Genomic DNA, 24,973 nt, shown 5'->3' on the forward strand with positions numbered 1-24,973 from the left:
AACAAAATGTTGATAAAGGCTCATGGCACTACCACAAACACTCTGGTGAAAATGTGATTTTCCCATGGAAAGGAAACAGAAAAAAAAATCTAGTTCACACAAACATGAATACCAAAAGAATTTTAGGAGGTAAACTATAAAGAGTACAATTCACATGTATCCTGAGAGAATTAAAATAAATATACCCACAGGAAAAGGGATCTATATCTAGGAGAGAATAACGAATCAGAAGCTGAGAAGTCATCCCCACTTATTAACAGATGAGCACACAGTTCATGCATCACAGTACAAGCCCACAGGTATTACACTAAAAGAAAAACAACACACACAAACATGCACTGGTATATACCAATACCAACCTCTAACATAAGATTACTATGTTTGACATACACATTTTCACCCTTTATTCGTTTAATCAGACTATTCTGAAAAAAGTGGAGAAGAAAGGGAAAAGTAAGGGACACAGTCGTCAAGGGAACAAATGCCAACCTACACACTGCACCAACAACATGGTAACCGGCTACAGAGCATGCTGAAAGATCTGAACGCTGTAGACAAACAATGACTTATCACACACTGTTTGTATTTTTTGTTGTTGTTGTTTGTTTTATTTTTAATTTTCTACCTGTGCCTTGAGCTCTGCATCTTCCTCCTGGTCCGACTGCCAGCATCAAGAAAGAGTGGGAAATAAAGTCTTACATGCAATTTACTCTAAGATTGAAGAACTATGGTCTACATAGACTTGCTAAATGTGGGCACACGTATGCTCTTGCATATGGATGCCACTTCTTTCTTATACACAAACCACAACATTCTCACACACAATTAGGAAGCTTAATAAGAATACAGGAATATAGGAGTGAGAGTTCTTGCCTGGTGGGTCTTTGGCATTTTGACCAGCAGACACACGTGGTTGAGAAGGTGACAGCAAGGGTGTGGCAGGTTGTTCTTGATGAACATTAGAAATAGTTCAGGAAGTGGGGGGAGCCAGATTAAAATTAAAATTTGTAATAATAGCTATGATGATACAATAATGAGAGCTCATGTGTTGTGTATGAATCCCGCCCAATGAGGTTAGTGATTATGATTCCCAATTTGTAGACCAGAGAACCCATGCTCAAAGAATATGAAGAATTTTGCACAGAGGTTCCCACATTTTAAAGTTTCTTGAGACCTTGATTTTCTTTTCTTTTTTCTTTTTTTGAGATAGAGTCTCACTTTGTTGCCCAGGCTAGAGTGCAATGGCATGATTTCGGCTCACTGCAACCTCCACCTCCTGGGTTCAAGCAATTATCCTGCTTCAGCCTCCCGGGTAGCTGGGATTACAGGTGCCTGCCACCATGCCTGGCTAATTTTTTGTATTTTTAGTAGAGACAGGGTTTCATCATGTTCACCAGGCTAGTCTTGAACTCCTGACCTCAAGTGATCCACCCGCCTCAGCCTCCCAAAGTGCTGGAATTACAGGCGGGAGCCACCACGCCCGGCCAATTTTCTTGAATGTACATAGTTAAGAACAAATTCGGGAGGGGAGAAGACAAATATGGGGCAAGTAAGAAAGTTTTTTTTAAAAAAAGAGAAATCAACTACTATCAACAACAGCATGATTTCTTTTAAAGGTTTTAGACAGGACAATTTTTGAGATTTGAAAAAATACAGTTATCCCAAAGCCACCTCATTCTCCTGATTTTTCTAATTTCAAAGAGCAGTCTAATCCCTGGACTGCTGTCTGAGTATCAGTAATTAGTAAGCAGGCCAAGCCACATGTGTACGCAGTGGCGAAGCTGTGTCTCTCACTATGGCTCTTGGACTCAGGACTGGGGCTTTATGCCCTTGTGCTAGAAGAGGAGACCCAGAATGAAATTCTAGGTGAGAAAAGGATCACACCAAGTCAGGTGCCTTAAGAAAATCATTTAGTCTATTTAGGTCTCCCTCTTCTTATTTGCCAGTGAGGACAAGACTGCTTACTCTTCATATTCTACACTGACCACTGTTGTGCTGGCCATCTATAGAAGGGAAAGAGTTTCATCAGTATCACGGGACAAACAGGAAATTTAAACACAGCGCTAATGTGCTGGTGACACGCCTATCCTTCAGTGCATAGGGGGTTCACAGCTCTTCGTTTTATTTTTAAGCTTCATAATCTACCTATGTCATAGGTATTCCCTTGCATGCTTTAAATGTTATATAACACATTTTAAAACTACTGTAGAAGTTTAAGTTATTATTATTAAAATGTTTTTCATTTGTAGCACACGTTAAGATTCCAATGAAACTTACTGGGTGTACTACCCTGTGGCTACACGTAACTAACTCTTACAAAATCAAGGTGTAGCTTTGTTATAGTTGGCAAAGAAAATTACCAACTTGTAATAGATTTATATGTGATTGCTTAAAAGAATCTGCATAATAGTTTTAACAATATCATCTTTAATGTTAAAAAATTATGATTTTCAAGCTTTGGATTGAACTCTGGCATTTCTAAAGAAAGAAACCTAATAAAACGCCATCATGAAAAATTTTTTCCAAAGATATTTTCAATTAAGTGATATACAGATACCACTTACAACATTTTTAGTTTTTTCTAAATACCCAACTAGAAAAATTATTATAATAGGACGATGCAAAAAAAACACAAAAACAACCTAAAATAAACATTATTACAAAGTAAAAACTAAATTCTGCTAGTAAAAAGTAGCCAAATTAACATCGATAAACGTCTTGACTTCCATTAGTACAGATAATATTTTTAAAGATATTTTAACTACTTAATGGTAGAGAAGATTTGAAAAACAATATAAGCCACACACACACAGACACACACACATTTAATGTGTTTAACTCTAAAGAAAAAATGAGAAATTACAGTATATCTTCTATCACTATTTAATGTGATTACATTTTTAAAAAATAAAGTACTAACAGTAATTTGAAAATTCATTTCTTATGAGTGACCGAGGCTATAGTCAAAGGCTACAATAATGAGTAAGGTAAGTCTTATTTTGACAATAATTATTTCACCATTGGGGAATTAAAAATATATCTGCATCAAGCCAAAATACTAGTTAATTGTGACCTTCCCATTCATTCTATTATACGTCGATAGCCTCTCATTTGAGATAGAATTTTTTTCTAAAAAAAAAAAAAAAAAAAGTGTTATCAGTCTAGGCAAGTGGTTCTCAAAATATGTCTTAAGATGTGCAGAGTCAATATCGCCTGGGAACTTGTTAGAAATATAAATTCTCAAGTCCACCCCCCAGCTCTTCTGAATGAGAAACATGAGGCTGGAATCCTCCAGGTAATTCTGATGTAGGCCAGAGTTTAAGAACCACTGGTCTAGACAACAAAATACATATTTAACTCCTACTGTTAAAGTTAGAACTGATCTCCATTACAACAGCTCATATGTGGAGTTCTTAAACACAGAGCCACCCCACAAGGCATTTTCAGTACGCCACTACCAGCCACTCTCAGCCACAATACCAACCTCAGTGGCGGTGGTCTCCCCGTCGGCTGCGGTGTCCGTGCGCTCACTGTCAGTCTGTTGACCACAGAAGTGATCAGGTTCCAGGAGGAAGGCAGGGACAGAAAGTAAACCACCTGGTCAAACACGCTCTGGCACAGGTCAGACAGGTCATTTTCTTTCTCTCTGATTTCTCTGTGTCATACTACCTTCTCACAAGAACACAGGTTCAAGCAAAGCAACAGAAGGGCCAGGGCTAGGTGTCATCAACAGAGCCAACTCATAGGAAGACCTGAGGCACAGTCAGCCTGCAGGAGCTGGGGAGCCACACTGACTTGTCTGGTTCTATGTCTCAGGGAAACCAATTTGTCATCCCCACACCCCTCCTCCAACTTTTAACTAAAAACCTCAAGCAAGATCTCCTTAAAATGTTTAATGCAAATAAAATTGATGTTTATATATATTTTATTCTAGTAATATTTCATATTTGAAAGGTAAATGAAAATGTCAATTTACAGAAAAAGCTACTGTAACAGTCACTGGACTTTCAGCCTCTCATTTATATGATTATGATAATTTATATCCGTCTAAGGCCATCAGGCTGTCAGCATTACCTGTCAATTATAAAAGGCACATGCCAGTGACTCACAGGCATATATTTTTTATGGGAAAAACATAACTCAATTTTCAAGTAGTGTTGCTAACTAGATATTTTTTAAGACTACATGTTATGTTTGTTTTGCCCCACCCTCCAATATAAAGAAGTATATTAAAGTATGTATTTAAACATCTTGCTCCAAAAATACCATTCAAATGAAGCAAATAATAATAATTGTTAAAACAATAGACAGAGAAAGAGAAAGAGAGAAACATCTACTTAGAAACAAATAAAACAAAGCACAGCATTTGACAGAGCCTAGGTTTTGAGGAGAATGAGAATAGTAATTTCAGGACTGGTTTTTAATCTGTTTCACAGGGGTTTATGACTTAAAAACTGTTTTCTCTCAAGTAGAGCCATGGACATCTAAATGTCCTAATATTAACTGACTTTCCCTCCACAGATATCAACTATCATTAATAAAGTTCCCTTGATCAAATATTTGTGATTAGTATTTTGAAAACAAAAATCAAAATGGGAGGGGAGTCTATGATGGTGAATCTGGTTCTTAAAATAACCTCCCACTACAAAGAACAAGAAATGTCAAGAAGGGACAACTGGGACAGTGTTGTTTCCATTGACAAAACTAAACTCTGGCTACGCTGATTTCTTGGCACTAGCCACGTTTCATGTTACATACTCCTAAAAGAAAGGGAGGCTGAACACACGCTCAGCACATGTACCTGAGGACACCATTCTGGCACCCTTGCTACCAAGTGTAAGCGGAAAATAATTTTCTGTAGGTTGGTAAGGAAAGCGTGTTGACCCATTTTCATGACCTGACCAGCTTGGTTAACAACTGGGGGCAGGAGGTGGCTGTTAATTTTCATATAAAGGTGACTGCTTGCTATGGGATTAGTATGGCTGTACCGAGTGACAGCCCTGGGAAAGGCCAGTTTGAATTAGTAAGAGAGACCAGTTATTTGTTCCAGTGTAGAGAATAACTCAAAGATCTTAGGCTTTCAAGAATAAATAAGAATGACTTGCACTTAGTGTTTTATTTTTTTAGACGGGGTCTCGCTCTGTCACCCAGGCTGGAACGTAGTAGTGCAATCTTGGCTCACTGCAACCTCCGCCTCCTGGGTTCAAGTGATTCTCATGCCTCAGCCTCCCTAGTAGCTGGGACTATAGGTGCATGCCACCATGCCTGACTAATTTTTGTACTTTTAGTAGAGGCAGGGTTTCACCATATTGGCCAGGCTGGTCTCAAACTCCTGACCTCAAGTGATCCGCCTGCCTCGGCCCCCCAAAGTGTTGGGATTACAGGGGTAAGCCACTGCACGCCCAGCTGGAATGACTTGCATTTAGTGTTCTAATTAGTTGTGTCAAACACTTCTAAAATTCTTGAAAGTGTTTCTCCTCCTATCTAGCTTATTTCCCTTGTGGTTTTAAAATTTACTTCAGTCACTTGCAAGCATTTTAGCATTAGGGGACAGTGGTCGTTAAGAGGGAAAGGTTTAACGTCAGATGAACATGAGCTCAAATCCTTTCTGTTCAAACCTGTGGCACATTGGGTACCTTTTATATTTTAATCTCAGTTTTCTTCCCATAAAATGGAGAAAATAACAGCCCTAACTGTATTGGGTAATGGATACTAAGTGCTCTGTATAATGCCTGACACACTCAGAGCTAAAAAAAAAAAAAAAATGCCTATAATAATTATATAATTATTCCTATTTTTCTCAGCCATACACAAATAGCATAGTCCATACATAAAATTTCTTGAATTCCTACTTGGCATTTAGTCAGTCAGTCAGTAGCATAGTGCCTGATCAACAGTCAATAAATGAATAAGGCTGAATAAAGCAGTTTTTATAGCAACTGGTATTTCTATAATGTATGATGACTACATAAAACTGCAAATATATAGCATATCATAAACTATCATATAATACTATGTTTATGTAATTTAAAATGTTATAAGTCAGTTAATTAATTTTTCTTCCTCTTGATTTGAACTCATCTCTATTTTTCTTTGTATTATCAAAAAATTACTCAGAAATACACATGTAATTGCATTTTATGGTTTGGGGAGGTAAGTTCATCTCATGTTTCTTGATGGGATATTTTGATATCCTGCCCCTTCTTATTTGACCATTCTGAAAGTACAAAAGAAAAGACATGACTGGTCAACAGCTTTATAATGTGAAATGATGAAGCCTTTTTATACTGGATTTCACTCTTAGAAAGGCTGGAAATAAGCCACCATAGCATGTTAAAAATGTAAGCAATGACGATACAATATTTAAAAAGAATTAATTAGTACTGACTTGGCAAAACGAAAGTGACAAGGCTGAATTGTATGTTAAGAAGTCACTCATGACGAGTTAATGGGTGCAGGAAATCAACATGGCACATGGATACATATGTGACAAACCTGCACATTGTGCACATGTACCCTAAAACCTAAAGTATAATAATAAAAAAAAAAAAGAAGTCACTCAGTGTAGCTGCTACAGTGCTTCAGGCCTAGAGATTAAATCAGGCCATGTAAGCAAATGGCAATTTAAATAAAACAGACCAGAATGACCTCAATATGAGTTCTTTAGCTCAGCCTGAACTAGAATGCACAGCTCCTAACACTTCAAGAGACAACACTGAACAGATGGCTAGTTACAGAGTCTGATGGCAGGAGAGCTATCATATAGGCTGCCTAGGGCTGCGGAGAAGGGTGATGAAGACTCCAGTGGTCAGTGCTAATTCATGGTTTTGGAGGTTTGCAATAACAAGGACAGTTATGACTGGGAAGCTCCAATCACACGTTCACTAGCTTGTAACAATTAACTGCTGTGATTTGTTTTGCCAATGTAATGCAGACATGCCCAAGTTTAACATTAATTCTCATGCACTGATTACAACAAGATGTATACCCTGGATTAGGCACAAGATCTGTGTGGTTTGCTATATAAAAGTTGAAATATTTATTTTGAATTTAGAAAAGCATAAAACAGCAATTTTTTTGCCTTATATTAGCTTGATGACTAACTCCACTGTTAAAGGAAAAATATATCTCTATGTTAGAAATCAGCTAATAAATAATAAAATTGTCTTTGTAGACAATATTGTGTTCTTAACTGTAGTACGTTCTAGTCCAACACTATTTAATAATATTGCCAATATGAGAAATAGTGATATTAAAGCCTAGGATTTCAAGTAGTTCTCAAAATATTTTCCATGTATAAAAAGTTATTTATATCAGTTGGAGCAAATCGTTATTATATAACTCAAGAATCTTGAAAATGTCTCTTGTGCAAAATCTATTAAAAGTGTAGACTTTTACTTAAAACACCTGTGAGACCATTCACATTTTTTCCTTCTGCTGCAAAGAAATGGTCATAATTCCACTAAATATAGATACTCCCACACCCTCAACATATAATACTATATACTCACAGGTGCAGCTCAAATTATGCCTTTCTAGCTGAGCACAGATTTAGACTTTCTTTCCTTTTTTAGCATTGCCTTGACTTTGTGACTTTAAAAAAAATGCTAAGAGTATTTTGCTTTTTTTTCCTATCACAACAGCTCTTGTTCTGTGGGAACAGGAGGGCTGCAGGGAGCCTGGGGACAGGTGTGGGGAGGGGCGTGCATGACAGCATCCGGGGCCTCTGGTGGCAACTTCTATTATTCTTTCCTGCACTCTATTTGAAGCCTGGAGAAAGAGAAACTGCTGGGCTGTTCACAGGGCTGTGTGGCAGTGGGAAAGGAGAACAATTAACAGGAAAAACTGCTGGCTACCATGTCAGCTCGCCCAATTGCTCGAGTGGGGGACAGGAGCCTGCCCTGCAGCAGCATGCCTTCAAGGATGGAGGCTGATAGTTCAGGGTCTTTCCCCACTAAGTCCATGTCTGGCTGGCAGCCACAGAGGCCCAGCCTTACCACACTGTGAAAATGGGGGGATTTTGAGACTCATACTGCAGTTGAAAGAATCACTGTCATATTATCTGTATTGGCATTGCTAGCACTGGTAAAATTTCAGCCTGTCTTTACATTGTTTGAAAACTTCAATTTAGTCCTTTTCTGATTGTGTCTGAACACTGCTGCACTGCATGCAGTTGCTTCTGGGCCTGTTTCTGTCCTTACCAATGACTGATGTCATGTGGGTGCTTTAAACTGCTCTGACACAATACAATGCAGGATCTTATTGACCGACCTCTCTGTGAGTAACAATGACTGTCTGGCAATGATGAGCAGAGGGCGGTGGGGACATTTCAGGATCTCCAGGGAGGAGATACCTTTGCAACTTTAGAAAGCTACCCAGGTGATGATGATACATCCCCTCCGGGGATGCACCCTTCCACCTCTCTTTGACTGTCATTTAAGTTGAAAACTACTCATCATCTGTCTTATACGTGATTTAACTTATTAAACCATAACTGATCAGAACCTTTAGCTTAGCCCTGATCTTTTACACAGCTGACGGGTTATATAAAATTGACTTCTGGCTGAGTCTTTCATCCCACGTAGAACTCAGTGGGTAGCAGAACGATTCCGGGTTGGGCTCAGACTGCTACATCCACATGGTGTTGTGCCTAACCCTGGGGCCCAGGTTGGACTCCCCAACACACAGAAACCTCAACATATTGGCACAGACAATAAATGAGGCTCTGAAAGTAGGACCACTATGGCAGCAGCCGGCTAACACTGTTTCGGACTCAAGCACGGAACACGAAGGGGAAGCGTGTTCTATGCCGAGGTACACACCTCTTCCTCTGAACTGTCACTCGGGTCATTGTCTAGGGAGGCGCTCAAGGAGGCCGCCTTGGGCTCCAGGTAGCAGAGGCACAGAGCCAGAGGGAAGGAGAGAGTGAGAGCGTATGGCACTGAGAAGGAGGCAGACAGCAGAAAGAAAAAGATGAAGAGGAAACAGGGTACGAGGGACGGTGAGTGGATCGGGAGGTAATGCTGCAAGCTCTGGGGCAGGAGGTTGGTTTCAGAAAGGTTGGGGAAAGAGAGGTATCCATCATCATCTAGGAGGGAGGGGAATGACTCGGGGAGCTGCAAGGAGAAGGAGAACAGTGTGGTCCCCTTGCCCGTTTGCTGTCTGTAGCTAAAAGCCACATCTTGATCCCCTAGGTAAGGCCTCCCTGGGCCATCAGAGGCCAAGGCGGGCTCTCCAGGCACGTGCTCAGCTCTGGATGGCTCGTAACCTGGCAGTTTGCCGTCATTCTCCTTACACCTCCTACGGAGCTCTGTGGGAGATGTGGGGGCACAATGGGCGGATGGGGGTGACAAGGGACATGAGTCAGTGCCAAGCCCAGGTGACTGATGTGAAAGAGACAGAGAGAGACAGAAAGCAGCAAACAGAGGTGCAAAAGGACAAAAAGAAAACTGCAATTAGTTAATTTTCTTACGGGTATCAATATAAAATTTTAAAACAAAAATTTTAGCACTAGGGTTGCTCATGAATGTTAAAGTATTCAAGCTGCATGCCACTGTTGCCACGAACGGCTACATTTCTCCCATGAGACCATCACATACGGGTGGAATTATTTAAAAACTCAGAACAGAAGGTATTTGTGGGCAATCCCAAAGTCTACACATTTCACATGGTCAAAAAATTTCATTTTAGACTAACAACTCTAGAAAGTTTCAGGCTTTGGGGAGCAAACATAAGTAAATCTGATAACTTAAAATGAAGACTTTCAATAACCTTCTCCTGATTTCCAGGTAGCACAGCTGTTACTATACAGTTCAGCTAGATTAAAAATGAAGATGAAATCCAATCCAGATTTTGATTAAAAAAAAAAAAAAACAATCTCTAGCATTAGTCCTTTCCCTGGTTATTCAATTACATCCAAAACAAGGAGTTTACATTCCAAATTAAGAAGTTTCTGGCCCCACTCCTATCTGATAAGTAGTTACAATCAGGGATTCGACACTTAGCATTTCTGAATATCTCACTTCTCAAAAAGAACTGAAGTTCCCTTGAAAGCTCTATTTTGGCTCCTTTATTTAGGATATTAGTGGAACTTCAACTCAAGTGATTTCAACAAGCTAACTAGCAAAAACAATGTGTTTTCTTGTAACATGCTTTGCCAGTATTTACTTTATGATGCATAATAATAGAAAGATACAATTTCCCAGCCTTCTGATTTTTCTTAGCAGATAAAGGGCATGTTTAGATCTTCGGTTTGAGTCCTTAATACAATGATAAAAGCAGGGTTTTCCACAAGTGCTCCCCTGGTGAGCTCAAGCTTTTATGGGGCAGCTGAAGTAGTTCCCCTTCTCTCTGGGTCCTGGAAGTCTCCACGACCAGGGCCAGTTTCCTCTGCAGGTGGTGGAGGGGCCGCTGGACAAGAAGGGGAGGAAGGAAAGCACGCAAGCCCCAAGCAGGACCTGGGCAGGTACAGCAGCTGCTGCAGGCCAGGAAGTCCAAGCCTGAAAGTAATTAGACTCCTGCTGATGTCTGTGTCACTGCGTGTGTGTATGTATGTGTTTTGCCCAGTGGCCTGACAGCATGGAAATTACCCAGCCTGCCTTGTGTGGTTATGCAATCCTGATTTGGGGAGAAGTGGTAAATATAGCGACAGAAAGAAAATGCACAAATAAAGTTACATCTGAGGCATGAGGGAAAGAAAATGCACAAATAAAATTATAGCTCTTCGGCATTTGAAGGGTCTCTTTTTACTATGAGACAAGTATGTCTTTTCCTACACATTCGCATTTGACATTAAAGATGGCACTTTAAACAGGAATCTGCACAAATCTCATTCAACTAAGAATAATGTAGCTGCTACACGCTAACTTCTGCATGAAGACAACTGTCCTCCAGCATGGAGGTGAGGCAGCCCCATGACCCGGGGGATCCCAGCCTGGGAAACGTGCCTCCTTCCCAGGCAACCTAGGGGACCAGCCTTTCAAGAACTATTTTCGGTAATACACTTTCATTTTGGTTGAAAAATAAGTACCCTCTATGTTACTTTTTGAAGATGGAGAAGGGTAAAATTAAGGTTTAACCTTCCATGCTAATTATTAAAGTCATTTCTAAAAGACAGCTTTGCACTGGGGAAACCAAGCCAGCCCACACCTATACGAGCACCAGATTTCAGCTACAGACTTCCTGAAGACATTCTGCTGAGTGCTGGCTTCTCAGAGACTCAGGCTATGAGGCTGGCAGTGTCCATTGTCTTTATTTTCCCACGTCACGAATGGCACCAAGTGAGGACAGCTTAGTGCTACGTTTTACATAAACAAACTGGTGGTCTTTTAAAAGCAAATAAAGTGAAAATGTCCGGCCTTATCTTGGGAGCAAAACTAAAAATCACTTACATTGATGTGTCACTTCTTCATACTTATACATCCATGGGAATCTTATGCTGGCATGGTGATTTTACAAAATGTGAGAATAACTAAGAAGAAGAACCACATATTTGTTTTTTGGGTGGATTATATTCTTTTCTGTCCCCTTTAAAGCCTTCCTTGACTGAACAGACAGGAAGAGTGTAAAAACAAAATTTAGAACAAAGCACATTTTAACAGCAAAAGTTATTGAAATATCCCTGCCATTATTTCCTACTCTGTGCTTAATTTTGTGTTTGCCAAATAAATAATCTTATCCCAAAAAATAAAAGATGATGGATTGCATCATTTGTAATATTTTAGCATAACTACAAAAATTATTTGTCTATGTTAAGATGTCACTGCTAAATTCTCATCAAAAGGAATACTTTCCATAGAATTCGGGGTAGTGATTCTCCATCTCTATTTGAAGAGCCCATGTATAAAAGAGCACTCGTGAATCAAATTTACTCAAATTTTAGGATAACCCATGGGTTATTACTAGCATTTTCATTCTGCTATTTCCTCTTATTCTATGCTCTGTACAGGCCAGGAGCCACTCTGTTTTTCCATTATTATTAGGTATAAGCATCCTGAAGTGTTTTTTGACTTTTAAATTATTTTTCTGAAAAGTTGCTTTGTAGTGCTGGATCACCAGAAAAAAACATAGTGTTTAAAAATTATGTTAAAAAAGACATTTAATTTGGGGTGAAACAATGTTACAAAGTTTAATGAATTAAACACTGAAAGAAGCTGCTGCCAAATTTGCTTTTTATCTTCTGTTGCAACTTTCTGCCTTAAGATCCCTTTTCAAAACACGGCCAGTCACTACTCTGCTGATTAGGCTTAAGTATAAATATACAGGCTGTGGTCACTCCATGTACTTATAGTCAGAAGAATGGCAATATGATAATTGTATATCTAGAAAAATACACTGTACTTGGGTAGGAGAATGGGGCCAGAAACAAAGAAAACAGCTTTAGTGACAGTTCTGAAATGTGAGCCCAAACAGAAAAGTGTAATATGCCACCAAAAGTATTTTTAAGATACACATACAGGACAGCCATTGAAAGTCTTACATAGCACACAAGTTATTAAAATAAAAATTTTCAAAGAGCTATGAATGAATCTTTCAGAGGAAAAATGTTGAAACAGCAATCATAATTTAAAAATTGACATATGAATGTGACCAGTGCTGACATATGATTTACCCTAAATCTGAGCACATTCCTGGTTTACAGCCTCAGCATCATTTAGTCATTCTTAAAAGCTAGAGCAAGCTCTAGCAGGCAGTCTGGGAGCTATACCTTTCCCTCGTGCCGGATGGCCGAGACGGGCGTGACTTCTTCCCCCTTCCTCCGTTTGTCCTCTTCCTCGTCCCGCTCCTCCTCAGCCTTCTTCTCCGGAGTCACAGTGGTGATCAAGTTCGTCTGAGAGATGCCTTTTGTTGTGGCGTACTGGCCAGTACCAACCTCTGCAGCAGACATAGAATCCTTCATGTATATTTCATGGTTTTCATTCACTGATGCTAAAAGCAAATACAATTGAAGAAATAAAATCCAAAATAGTTAGGTCAGAAGACACATGAACAACACCAATTATATCTTTACTGAAAAAAAAAATACCATCACAAAATACCAGGTTTGTCTTGAAAAAACAAATCAGTGCTGCAGGGACCTTCATGTAAGCATGACCTTCCTGTATTTCCTATACAAGTGCTTTAAAATTCTTGAAATGCTCATGTCTTGGAATTTCATCTATCCTCAGGCTCTCTGCTGAGGATGTGTGTAAGTGTGGAGGTGAGTGGAGGGTCATGAGGCGAGGCTGCCGCTGGGCATATTGTCACCCTGAGTCATTAGCTGGCACTGGCACCAGTCTCGTAGTGGCCAATTCCACACCTAACAGCAGTCTTTGCAGTACACAATTGCTCTAATACACTTGGCTCTTTGGAAGTGCCATTCACCAAGGAGCACTGAATTGGTTTTCATATTATTATTAATGTTGAAAAGTCTATCACTCTTACAATATAAAAGCTCCATGGGTAATAACAAATATTAACCATCTTGGTAGAGATTATAAAAATCAGATGGCAATTCCATTCATCTAAAGTATAGAAATGTTTTCATTTCTACTGCATTTTAAACAGACTAACATAATATGCATATACATTTACTCATCTCTAATATTTTGGAAAAACACAATGAATGTTGCTAAATGAAATTCATGCAAATGCAAAACATGCAAACTCAAGAGAATAAGACATAGTCTTTCATCCCAGCTAAAACGTCTTAGTGAAAAGATGCTTAATTAAGTTTTAAAAGTTGGTACTCATTATTTTAGGTTTTAGATATAAAATTTATTAAAACTTATAAATGTTGCTTTTCAAATACACAGTAACTAATCACAGACAAAATATCTACATTATTATTTTAGGAGTTTAAAAACGTAAATAAAAGAAAGGATTCTGAAATGAAATCCTCTCTGAAATGCTTTTGATAGCTAAAGTATGTCACTAAAATATCTTCACTAAGACATTTTATATCTCTTTATACTGTTGAAAAAGCTCATATGAGACACAACTTCCTAATGGACCAGTTAGGCCATTTTCTGTAAGATGCAACCTTGCAAAAAAGCAGTTTATGTTGCAACATGCAGCTGTGCCACCCAGCTCAACAGCAGCAGAAAACATACTAGAGCTGGCAGGACCGCAAAGAGTGAGAGACAGCACATACTAACATCACTTTTGGGCAGGGAGAAAGAGACAGCATGACATTAGTACATTGATTTCACAATTGTCTTCCGTCTTCTCAGCAGTCATTATCACACTAAAGGTCATAGGGAAAACAACATTCACAACAAATGTGTTCCCTGGGGTGCCCATCACTGAACAAAGTGGATGATATTCAGGAAAAAAAAGGTGCAATTCTACAAAGTTCCTCAAATACTGATAACATATAGAAACAGGTAATAGAGACACTCTAAAGGAGAAAGAAGAGTCAATAGGATAAACCAGAAAGAAAAGCTTCAACGTTAACATGGATATTTCAATATCTTAATTCAGCTCGAAACAGTCCTGATAACTATTTTACTCAAAAAGGCTGGCTCTAAGTTCAGTATTCCGGAAACTCTTAGAAGACACATGATGGTAATTAACTTCCTAGGCTAGCTCACAAAAGCCTGTAAGAATAATTATGAATATAAAATGAGGTATATATACATCATGGAACACTACTCAGTCATAAAAATGAATGAAATCATGTATTTTGAAGTGACTCGGATGGAGCTGAAGGTCATTATTCTACATGAAGTAACTGAGGAATGAAAAAACAAATACCATACGTTCTCATGTATAAGTGGGAGCTAAGCTATGGGTATGCAAAGGCATATAGAGTAATATAACGGACACTGGAGACTCAGAAGGCAGACAAGTGGCGGGGTGGTGGTGAGGGATAAAAAACTACCTATTGGGTACAGTGTGCACTACTCAGGTGACAGGTGCACTAAAATCTCAGATTTCACTACTATACAATTCAGCCATGTGGCCAAAAACCGATTGCTTGTATCCCAAAAGCTACTGAAATTTTTTAAAAAATGTGAAAAAAGAGTAATTATCAATATGATTATTGAGATAATTACCTATGTAAAAAGAGTACTTTCACATATATCTTGCTTTTCACAACAGCCCCGTCAAAGGCGGCCTTATTCCTATTATACAGATGACTAAAACAGACCTGGAGAGCTGAAATCATTTGTCAACCACCGCAGAGACAGACGGCAACAAAGCCTGGACTTCAATCTGGATTTACCCATGCCACAAGAGTACAGTTTCCACCTCACTAGTAACATACATAATATAGCACTAATAATGCCATTTTGATTTCTTCTATAAACTGTTCATAAAGTAGTCCACTAGAAAAAGACAGCTGTTTTTAGTTGGGAGATTCAAGGAGCAGCTCTCCCCATCAATCACCTGGCTAGTGAAATGGGGAAGGCAGAGCTGAGACTCTCAGGGGAACAGTGGCAAAAAAGGTAGGGAAGGAGACGGTCCCAGGCACTTGTAACTTTTGCTTATTTTTATTTATGTTTTTCCTTATTATTTAAACCATGCCTGCATACCAGAAACTCCTAATTCTTTTGATTTGCACAGGATAAGATCTTCTATTAAAAACAACAAATCTCCAGGTGCTCCAAATTAGAAGACAGAGACCCAGACATGATTCAGTTCCAGAGTATTGTTAGAGCGGGCATGCCTTGCAGCAGAAAGAGTACCTCCATATCACTCCAGAGAGCAATCAAGAAACTGTTCGATAAAACAAAACCCTACTAAAAATTCACTGTTGTGTTATCCCCTAAAAAGGCTGTTTGAGTGATCATCTCTCCATTTGACTAATTTGACCTGGCAGTACAGAACCCCTACATAGCGCTGTTCTCCCAGTCCATCTGGGGTAGTAATTAGCACAACTAGGAAAATTTAACTTACAGCCCTTTGCTCTGTTATTTGCATGTCATCCTTTTTCTACCAGCTATTATCAACTGACTGATAAAGGTCACACTTTATTCATAAAGATTTTTTAGAAACAGAAATAAATTTAACTTACAGATTTATAAAACAAATAGTCTTAAACCTACCAATCCTTTAAGACCTGTTGGCAAGAGAATCAAATCACAGAGTATGTGACTACTATATTTAGAATGAGAGCATCTTTCTCCAAATTCAGGGTGTCAGCTTATGAAAGCTATTTTCTTCATTCCCTAAGTGCCATTCTTTAATATAATTTTACATAAACCTGCAGATGTTAGACTGACAAAGGGAGTTTCATTTCGCTGGGGGAGACTTAAAAATGTGCCATTCAGTCAATAAGCAACAACTGCTTTTCAACATACAATATCCAGGAATATCTATACTTCCTGAAAGCTCATGACAGTTTCATATTCTTTTTGGGGTAGGTACTAGGTTATTAAGGGCCAGTAAGTGATGCCTACCTCCATCCAAGCTGCGAGACATGGTATAACGTTTGCTGGATGAGCGTTCAAAGTAAGGTGCTGGGCGATCTATCAACGCACTGGCTCTTCTTGTTTGCGCTTGTGTCCTGCCACTATAACGAAACTTGGAACCCAAGGTTAAGAATTTCTTGGGAGGTGCTTCTGGTAACAGTAGTCTAAAGAGAATAAAGAAAAACAGCAGCAAGACTATTAAGTCCAATATTGACAGTGCTTTTTAAACTTTTTACTCTGAGAGGTCATGTGTTTTGCGTGCTAAACGTTTAACACACAACTTGCAGTTAAATAAATCTGATTTCATAAAAGAATGCATATAGTATATATCAACTAGGGATGTTGTAGACAGGATATATGCAAATGAGGGTTGTACTGAACTAGACGAACTTCTAACATTCCACGCAAAGTGGACAGTCTATGGTTCTATAAGCCCAAACAGCTACTAAATAGTTTGATATTAGTGAAGAAGAAGAGTGACAATTTGGTGTTGGGTGCCTAATTTGATGGGTCTCATACCATGCATAGGTAGGTAAAGGGATTCAGGGTATTCAGAAATCACTGAAATAGTAAGGAATTGAAATAGTAAGGAATGGATTGGATATTTGAAGCAGACACCCTAAAAATAATGTAAAGACACTAAAGATACTAAAGAAGGGGGGTTTGGGACATGTAAGTACATGACAAATTAGGGAAAATCCTTCAAATTTAGTCTTTTTCTAGTTCTCTTAGGATTTCTTATCAAGAAATATGGTGACAATGAACTTAGGGAAAGAATAAAATTCCGTATTTTTCTTATTGACAGTCTTTTTCAGTATAAGTGATTATAATTATTCCTTAGGGAAAAAACAAAATAATCTCTTCCTACCTGAAAAATGTATGATGCTCAACACATACTTTCCATAAACGCTTGGCAGCTCGATGGTTTGGCAGCTTAAACCCAATGGTGCTTTCAAATTGTTCAAACTAAATAAAAAAAATACATTGAAGAGTAAAGTTTAAAATTATAAATAACAGAAACCCTGTAAATAAATTACAGAATCATAATGCCACCAGAATTTTAAAAATTTACTTACTAGATCAATTGCTATATGCATAATTCATGCTATACACATTCATTTGTTAATTTCAAAAATGTGTCTTTAAAATGCTGTAGGTATAAATAGCCACATTATGCATACAGCAAAATGTCTTCTGAATAAGTGTGTATCTTATGATACAACTGAAAACCAAACACAAAAAGGGTTTTTTTTTTACTTCTTCCAGAAACCAGTTTGCCCTGATATCACTTTTAAACTTTATTTTCATGGTTTCTCAATGACACAATGACTTCAACTGCAAGGTACAGAAATGAACAAAATGTTTACAAATATAGTCGACAGCATTCTTAGAAATGAGATTTTTCTCCTAATATCTTGTCAGGAAATATGTGTATTTCTTAGGTAGTTGATAACTTGGTGTCAGAGATTGCTGATTTTATTTGTGTGTTCCACTATGGATTATCGTGTTAAATGCTAACATCTCTCTATATCATACGTCAGATCAGAGATTGGGGGAACATATTTTCCTATTTTTAGGCGTGTACACTTCAGATGATGCTTTATCAGCCATTTGATTTTTCGAGGTGAAATACTCATCTCATTTCCTGCATAATATACTTTATTACTGCAGACGCACAGATTTTCACATTCTGAAGAAGGTACACATCAGACCACCAGAGGGCAATCATCTTAAACAGTAAAGCCATCCCCAAAGAGCAAACAACGGGTACTACTGCTATAATCAATAGCAAAAATAATTTATATGGCAAAGAACCGAGGTGAGGGGTCATATGCATGGCATGTGAGATACAATCACGCTTGATCTCTATTTCTTGTTTGCTGAGGATGATTAGAGGAAGTGGGAAATACATCACAAATGCTTCAACCGCAATTGCCTTTCCCAACTTCTTATTCACTCTGGATGTTCATGTGCAGCGGTGTTTGTAAAAATCACTACTGTCCAAGGGACCCAGTCAAGACAGACATAGTATGGGTTGTGACTAAACCATCATCCATTTATTCATCCTGCAACTAATATGCACATATGCCAATGCCAGGGGTTATATGGAAGAGTCAGCTTGCACTCTGCTGCAAGAAACTGCGAAGAGTCTCTGCCAACCTCTGTAGGTAAGGATGATGCAGGCTCCTAGACTACCTGAATAGGTATTAATAGTTTATTAATATCTATTTCTCTGTGTTTTATATCAATTTCTTTCAACTTCTTCAGAGTCTGCGTGTCTCCAATAATTTCTTCTCACTCACTCTTCTCAGGCTGTAAATAGGATCATAAAAGCAGAGAGAAGAGGAGTGAAAAACCAGCTCTCTCTGAGCCTGCTTCTGCCAGCACCACAACCCCATCTTGCTCCTCACTGCTAATGTTTAGGAAGCAGAAGCCACGACCTGCTGCCTCTGCTACTTACTCCTGACCTCAACACACCTGGCAGGTGCTCCTCTCGCCTTTCTGAACTCTGAAATGTCATCATCGGGCCCGACTGTCAAGTTCAACACACTTTTGTTAGTCCACATCCTGTGTGCCCTTTCTGTAACATATGGTACTGCTAGCTAACCACTTTCCTCTGAAACTCATCTCTTGGTCATCCATCAACCTATGTTTCTTCTTTTATTTCTCTGGCTGCCATTTCTTCAGCTCCTTGGCCCTTTCTCAAATAGTGGTATTATCCAGAATTCTAGTTTTAGGGCCTTTTCTTTCTCTAACTTGCCTTGCTCTTTGAGTAATTTATTCCATGTCTAAGGCCTTGAATAAAATATATACAGTTGATAACTCTGTTCAACTCCTTCCTATGCAAGAATCACTCCCTGAACATCTGTTCCAAAGGGATTTCAATTGTTTTTCTGAAATTTTCCCCCTTTTCCCTCCTGCTGAATGTCATCTCCATTGGCTTCAATCATGCAAACTGAAAACCTTTGATTATCCTGGACTCTTCCCTCTTTCAATTCCTTCCTCTATCCTGTCTCTAAGACCTGCTGCTTCTGCCTCTGAAACCTCTCTCTCGAATTTGTTCCCTCCAGTCTATTCCCACAGGCTCTGCCCTAGTTTAGGTCTTATCACATCATGTTTCTAAGTCATTGAATTTCGTTAAGAAATGTATCATTCCAAAATATTCACCTGGTTGTGTCACATCCTGATTTAAAACCTCCCATGACTCACTAGTGTCTACTGATTCATTTCTCTAGCTCTCCCCTCTGGCCTCTCACAATACTATGCTCACTCCATGTCTACAGAATATCATCTCATTTGCATCATGCTGTTACAATCGAAGTATATGAGCTTGTTTTTCTGCTAAATAGAAAATCCCTTAACAAGGAACAAGGTCATATTTGTCTTTCGATTTCTAATGTCTGACAATAAATAGGTGCTCACTTAACAAATGTTCAATGAAGTCAAATGACTATCTATTGGCTATAAATTTAACATATAATCTTTATGAAATATTTTTAAAACACTATAATTTTAGTTATTTACATGAAAAGCTTACAGATTATTTCAGTCATCATAGACAGGTATGATGTTATGCTCGTATTAAACATCATTACATGTTTTATGTTTTAATTTTTTGTTGTTGTTTTTGAGACAGGGTCTTTGCTCTGTCACCCAGGCTGGGGTACAGTGGTGTGATCAAGCTCACTGCAGCCTTAAATCCTTGGGCCCAGGTGATTCTCCCACCCTTGGCCTCCCAAAGTGCTGAGATTACAGGCATGAGCCACCACGCCCAGCCGATATTCTGATTTTTAAATTGCATTTTCAACCAAGAAACTCCAGTGGAGAGGTAGATTTTGAAGATAAGAGATAATTCTATATTGCATCAGAAAATGTTCAGAGATATAAATATGCTAAAATCTTTGAGCTTTGACTGCCTCTGTTATACTAACCATACCAATTAGAAATTCGAGGTATTTATTAACTATCTCTTAAGTAAATAAGAATAGATATGTGTTACTATTATGTACAAACCACTAAGGAAGATATAAACATAAGTTGATCATGGAGGCTATTGTCCAAGGAGTAAGGACTAGTTAAAAATTCTGATTCTCTCATTAGCTTCTCTGACTTAAAACAAACAAACATATATTGAGCTATAGAACATTGACATAATTCACACTAATTGTCCTTTGTTCTAATATTCCTTGTACCTTGAAGTACATGACCTCTAAACTGTTCACTTTAAAGTACAACCAGATTTGCAGGACAAATAGAAAGAGCATGGAGAAATAACAACAGCATGTGGAGGAAGAGATTTATCCATTACTGCTTGAAATATACACAAAATTATTAATGAGACGGGAATTTTTTTTTTTTTTTTTGAGACGGAGTCTCACTCTGTTGCCCAGGCTGGAGTGCAGTGGCACGATTTCGGCTCACTGCAAGCTCCGCCCCCTGGGTTCACGCCATTCTCTTGCCTCAGCCTCCCGATTAGTTTGGAATATAGGCGCCCGCCACTACGCTCGGCTAATTTTTTGTATATTTAGTAGATATGGCGTTTCACCGTGTTAGCCAGGATGGTCTCGATCTCCTGACCTTGTGATCCACCCACCTCGGGCTCCCAAAGTGCTGGGATTACAGGCGTGAGCCACTGCACCCGGCAGACTGGATTTTATATTAACGTATGTTTTTAAAAACCCTTCAATTAACGTATGCAGTAGGAAATATTGGAACAATATAATAAAGAAGAGAATATTTATTACTGTTTGTTGGGCAAACCTACAATAAACTCTCTCAGGCACTTAGATGTAATTCACTGTGTCCCACAATGCTCAGAACTCATAAGCAGATAATTTAAATGCTTGCTTGCTATCAGGGATCTTTCCTCCCAACGCACAGGCAAATGTGGGTATACTTACCTCTCCCGGCCGGATCTTAATGTAAAAGTTGTTCCGTTTGTATGAAATCTTTAGAACCTTGGGCCAGGCAAATCTGTTTATTCGCAGCCGGTCACGATATATCAACAGACCACTTGCACAAACTCCTAACATAATTTCTACCCCTTCTGAGTCCTGGAAAATAAAAGCAAGAAACAACAGATCAGTATCTAACTTATTTCCATTAACAGAAACTATAAATGGCTGGTTTACTTATGGAAAATGATGCAGCCATTTTTAAAACATTACCATTAAACATTAGCCTTTTGGTGAAGATGTTTATCACTATGGAGAGGTTTGTTAGAATAAAATCTGCTCTCCCAGGTGTCTCAGACTTACAAAGTAAATACTGCACACCAAGAGGGCCCAGCTCATGAAGGCATGTTAATAATGGTAATAATAGTAGCCACAGTTCTCACTTGTCAATTGCCAGGCACTGCTCTGCTTTACATATATGAACTCTTTTAATATTCACTGTAATTGAGATGGTTGCTATTATTATTCCCATTTTACAGATGAGAAAATAGGTACAGAGTTCCAGTTGAACACAGCCTGGTTCCAGGGGCAGCACTCTTAACCAACACGTATGCTAACAAGATGGACCCTGTCTTTTCCTGTGAGGGTTTTGGTTGTTGTTCCTTTAAAAAGAGCCCCGATATTTTTTATATACCATTATTGTCAGAGTAAAATTTAAATACAAAATAGTTTTTTTAAAAGTATGAATGAATAAAAAAATGTAAGAATGTATTTTCCCCAACAACCACCCTTCCCTCCACACAAACACACTGCCCAGTGGTAATCACACTTGGCAATATGGCTCACATATATAAACACTTTTTAAATATGTGTATAGCTTTTTTTTAAGAAACAAACGTGAGATCATCCTAGAACTGCAATTTCCTTTTGCTACTTGCACATTTCATGTTTAGGTAATTTCCTAGGGATGTGTCATGTCCAGAGGTCATCAGAGATGTTGTATCAAGCTTAGAAGATGTACCACATACAGTCTTTCCCCATGCTGTATTCCGTTTAAGTCAGGGTAAAATGAACATTTGTGGTGGCCATGAATGAAGGAAAAAGACAGGACACAGGCAGGACTGTATGTGAGGTCAGAGTCTACCCCTGGTCCCACTGATTGTTGGCAGCAGGGGACAGAAAGGGTCATGAGCTGACCACCCATCGGAAGCTATGCCCAGGTCTGCTGTCAATGCAAGGTAGGAGATGGAAATTTCCAGAATCAGAAATACATATACTGGTCCATCTCTGGGAAATGGAAGTTTGCCAACAAAGCATAACTGGTTTAAAATGAAATATTTTACTTTGGAAACGTATCACTCCATGACATACTGAATTACTCTGCAGGAGTGGAAATATTTGATGGCAGGATATTACAATATAATAAAATTTGAGGAGAATTCAAAGACTGGAAACTGCCCACCATTTATCTAGGACTTTAATTTGAAAGAGTGATTTAAAGAGCTATGACCTGATGCTGACACGCAGCTGGCATTACTGATCCTTTAGAACCAGCCAATCTGTCTGCGCCACCACTCAGAGATGACCACCTTACGCCAGCGGCAGAGTGCAGGAACGAGGAAGTACTGCCAGAATCACTGCTCTTCGACTCATTTTCTTTTTGGTAACTACAGAACAGGACTTTAGGAAGTGTACCTTCAACCTACTAAGGGAAAGGACATTCGAAACCTTTTCAATTATTAGATAACAATAAAACTTTTAATAAAAATGTTAATCACCTGTTAATTCTTTGAATTTTAAGAAAACAGTAGCTCCCTTCATGAGGAAGATGAAGAAGGCTCTGATGCCTCCTCTTCTTGTCTCCTCCAAAACACACCTCTCTGTGTCCCCAAATCAAACTGTTATCTCTAGTACACCCTTAGCAAATGGCACTGAAATAAACTACCACTTGTCTTCCTTCTCCTGGAGACAAAAGCTGGTTGAGAGCAGGAGCTCTGTTTATCTTTGTAATCTCATGGCCAGCGCACTGTCTACCTTGCATGCATGAAGCCATTACACGTTTGTTGAAATAAAGGTGAATGAAAAATGGAAACGGCACAAACGAGTGCAGTTTTAAATTGGATGCAAGTCTCCATTTCATTAATTGCATGGCAACAAAAATGATACTTTTCATCTCAAATTTTCTGCCACAGCCCACAGTATTGAGGTTAGTTTGAGAAATCTTCTTTTTTTTTCTTTTTGTTTTTTGAGGCAGGGTCTCCGCCCAGGATGGAGGGCAGTGGTGCCATCTTGGCTCACTGCACCCTCCACCTCTAGGGGCTCAAGCAACCCTCCTCCCTCAGCCTCCTGAGTAGCTGGAACCACAGGCACATGCCACCACACTCGACATTTTTTTTTTTTTTTTGGTAGAGATCGGGTTCCGCTACATTTATTCTATCAGGTCTCGAACTCCTGGGCTCAAGCAATCCGCCCGTCTCAGAGTGCTAGGATTACAGGTGTGAGCCACCTTGCTGGGCCTGAGGAATCTTTGGTTTTAGAAGTTATGACAACAGTATTTCTTAAGGACATGTGCATTTCACTATCAATAAATACATGTGCACTCCCTTTAGCAAGGAGCACTGGGGTGTACCCAAATAGTCTCAGTCGTCATGAAAATAAAGGGGCATACGATTTCTTTAATTCAACATCAGCGTTCGAACTTTTCCGTCCTGCTCTGTGGGATATCCTATATGGACTTATATCTACATTTCAGAATCTTACATAAAATAAATGACTCTGACAAAGCCTATCGAGATGCACATTAAGTGACAAACAAGCAGAGACAGATGTACAAAGAAAAAAACAAAGCATTTAGAATAGGTTTTCCAAACATAGGACCTTTGTGTAATATGGGTATTTATTCTTTATACAGGATTCCAGCTCAGAATTTTTAAATGGGTTGTAAAGCTCAGGGTCTTTCACACCGTCAACAGAAGCGAGGCATCTCGCTCGTAACCGGAAATTAGCTCCAATTTGTTTCAGTGAATTTCCTTCTTCAAATGATGGAGTGTGGCTGCATGGGAAAATGAAATCTATAACTGAATTATCTGTTATACTTAATATTCAGAAAAATTCCTATAATGCTACATTTGCACTTCCTTAATTCTCTTTCAATTGGCATAATTTCAAATCACATTATTAAATGAAAAGGCAGCCCATCTATTTTAATTCTGTAGCTATAGCAATGTTAAGTGATTTTATATTTACTGATAAAAACACTGATACATCCTGAGGTGCACTTCCTGAAATGCACACCCTAATCTTTTGTTTATTTATTTATTTCTGGGCAGTAAGAGAATCAATGTGTGTGATGTAACTCAAAAATAGTTTCAGATTCACTCAAATTCTCAGGCTCCCTTCATTTCCTTCTTGTCTCTTTATCTTTTAGCCTCTTAGGGGGAAACACTAAGAGAAATTTAAAATCATCTTAATGTCTGTTCTTATTTTCATTTTGAAATTCTCACTCTACCTTGTACCTAATATACAGTAGAAAACATCTTTGTTATCTGAGTGCAAAATAAGTGAAAAAGTGTAATAATGAACTGGCAAGTAAACAGAGCTACACCTGCTGTTGTAATTATACACAAATGTCAAAGAGCTTGGCATTCAACATAACAGCACATCCCTGGTGTGAACCTCCGCCAA

At 38.7% G+C, this 24,973-nt stretch overlaps 1 protein-coding gene across 23 annotated transcripts in view; it reads right to left on the reverse strand.

Moving 5' to 3' along the window:
* Positions 1-24,973, reverse strand: part of EPB41L3 (erythrocyte membrane protein band 4.1 like 3) — a 240,164-nt gene that overhangs the window by 15,510 nt on the left and 199,681 nt on the right. For 8 of the 23 annotated variants that reach the window (XM_030810711.1, XM_030810709.1, XM_030810704.1 and 5 more), the window contains 8 exons: positions 21,296-21,448; positions 17,263-17,360; positions 16,383-16,558; positions 12,707-12,927; positions 8,823-9,383; positions 3,485-3,538; positions 626-661; positions 360-425 (listed from right to left, as the gene is read on the reverse strand). In XM_030810711.1, the coding sequence (XP_030666571.1) occupies positions 360-425; positions 626-661; positions 3,485-3,538; positions 8,823-9,383; positions 12,707-12,927; positions 16,383-16,558; positions 17,263-17,360; positions 21,296-21,448 (1,365 nt within the window). The remainder of the gene's footprint in view (positions 1-359; positions 426-625; positions 662-3,484; positions 3,539-8,822; positions 9,384-12,706; positions 12,928-16,382; positions 16,559-17,262; positions 17,361-21,295; positions 21,449-24,973) is intronic. The other 15 variants (XM_030810714.1, XM_030810724.1, XM_030810722.1 and 12 more) reach the window with 9 other exon arrangements.

The sequence above is a fragment of the Nomascus leucogenys genome, chromosome 4, assembly GCF_006542625.1.
Source record: "Nomascus leucogenys isolate Asia chromosome 4, Asia_NLE_v1, whole genome shotgun sequence".
Classification (NCBI taxonomy): Eukaryota; Metazoa; Chordata; class Mammalia; order Primates; family Hylobatidae; genus Nomascus; species Nomascus leucogenys.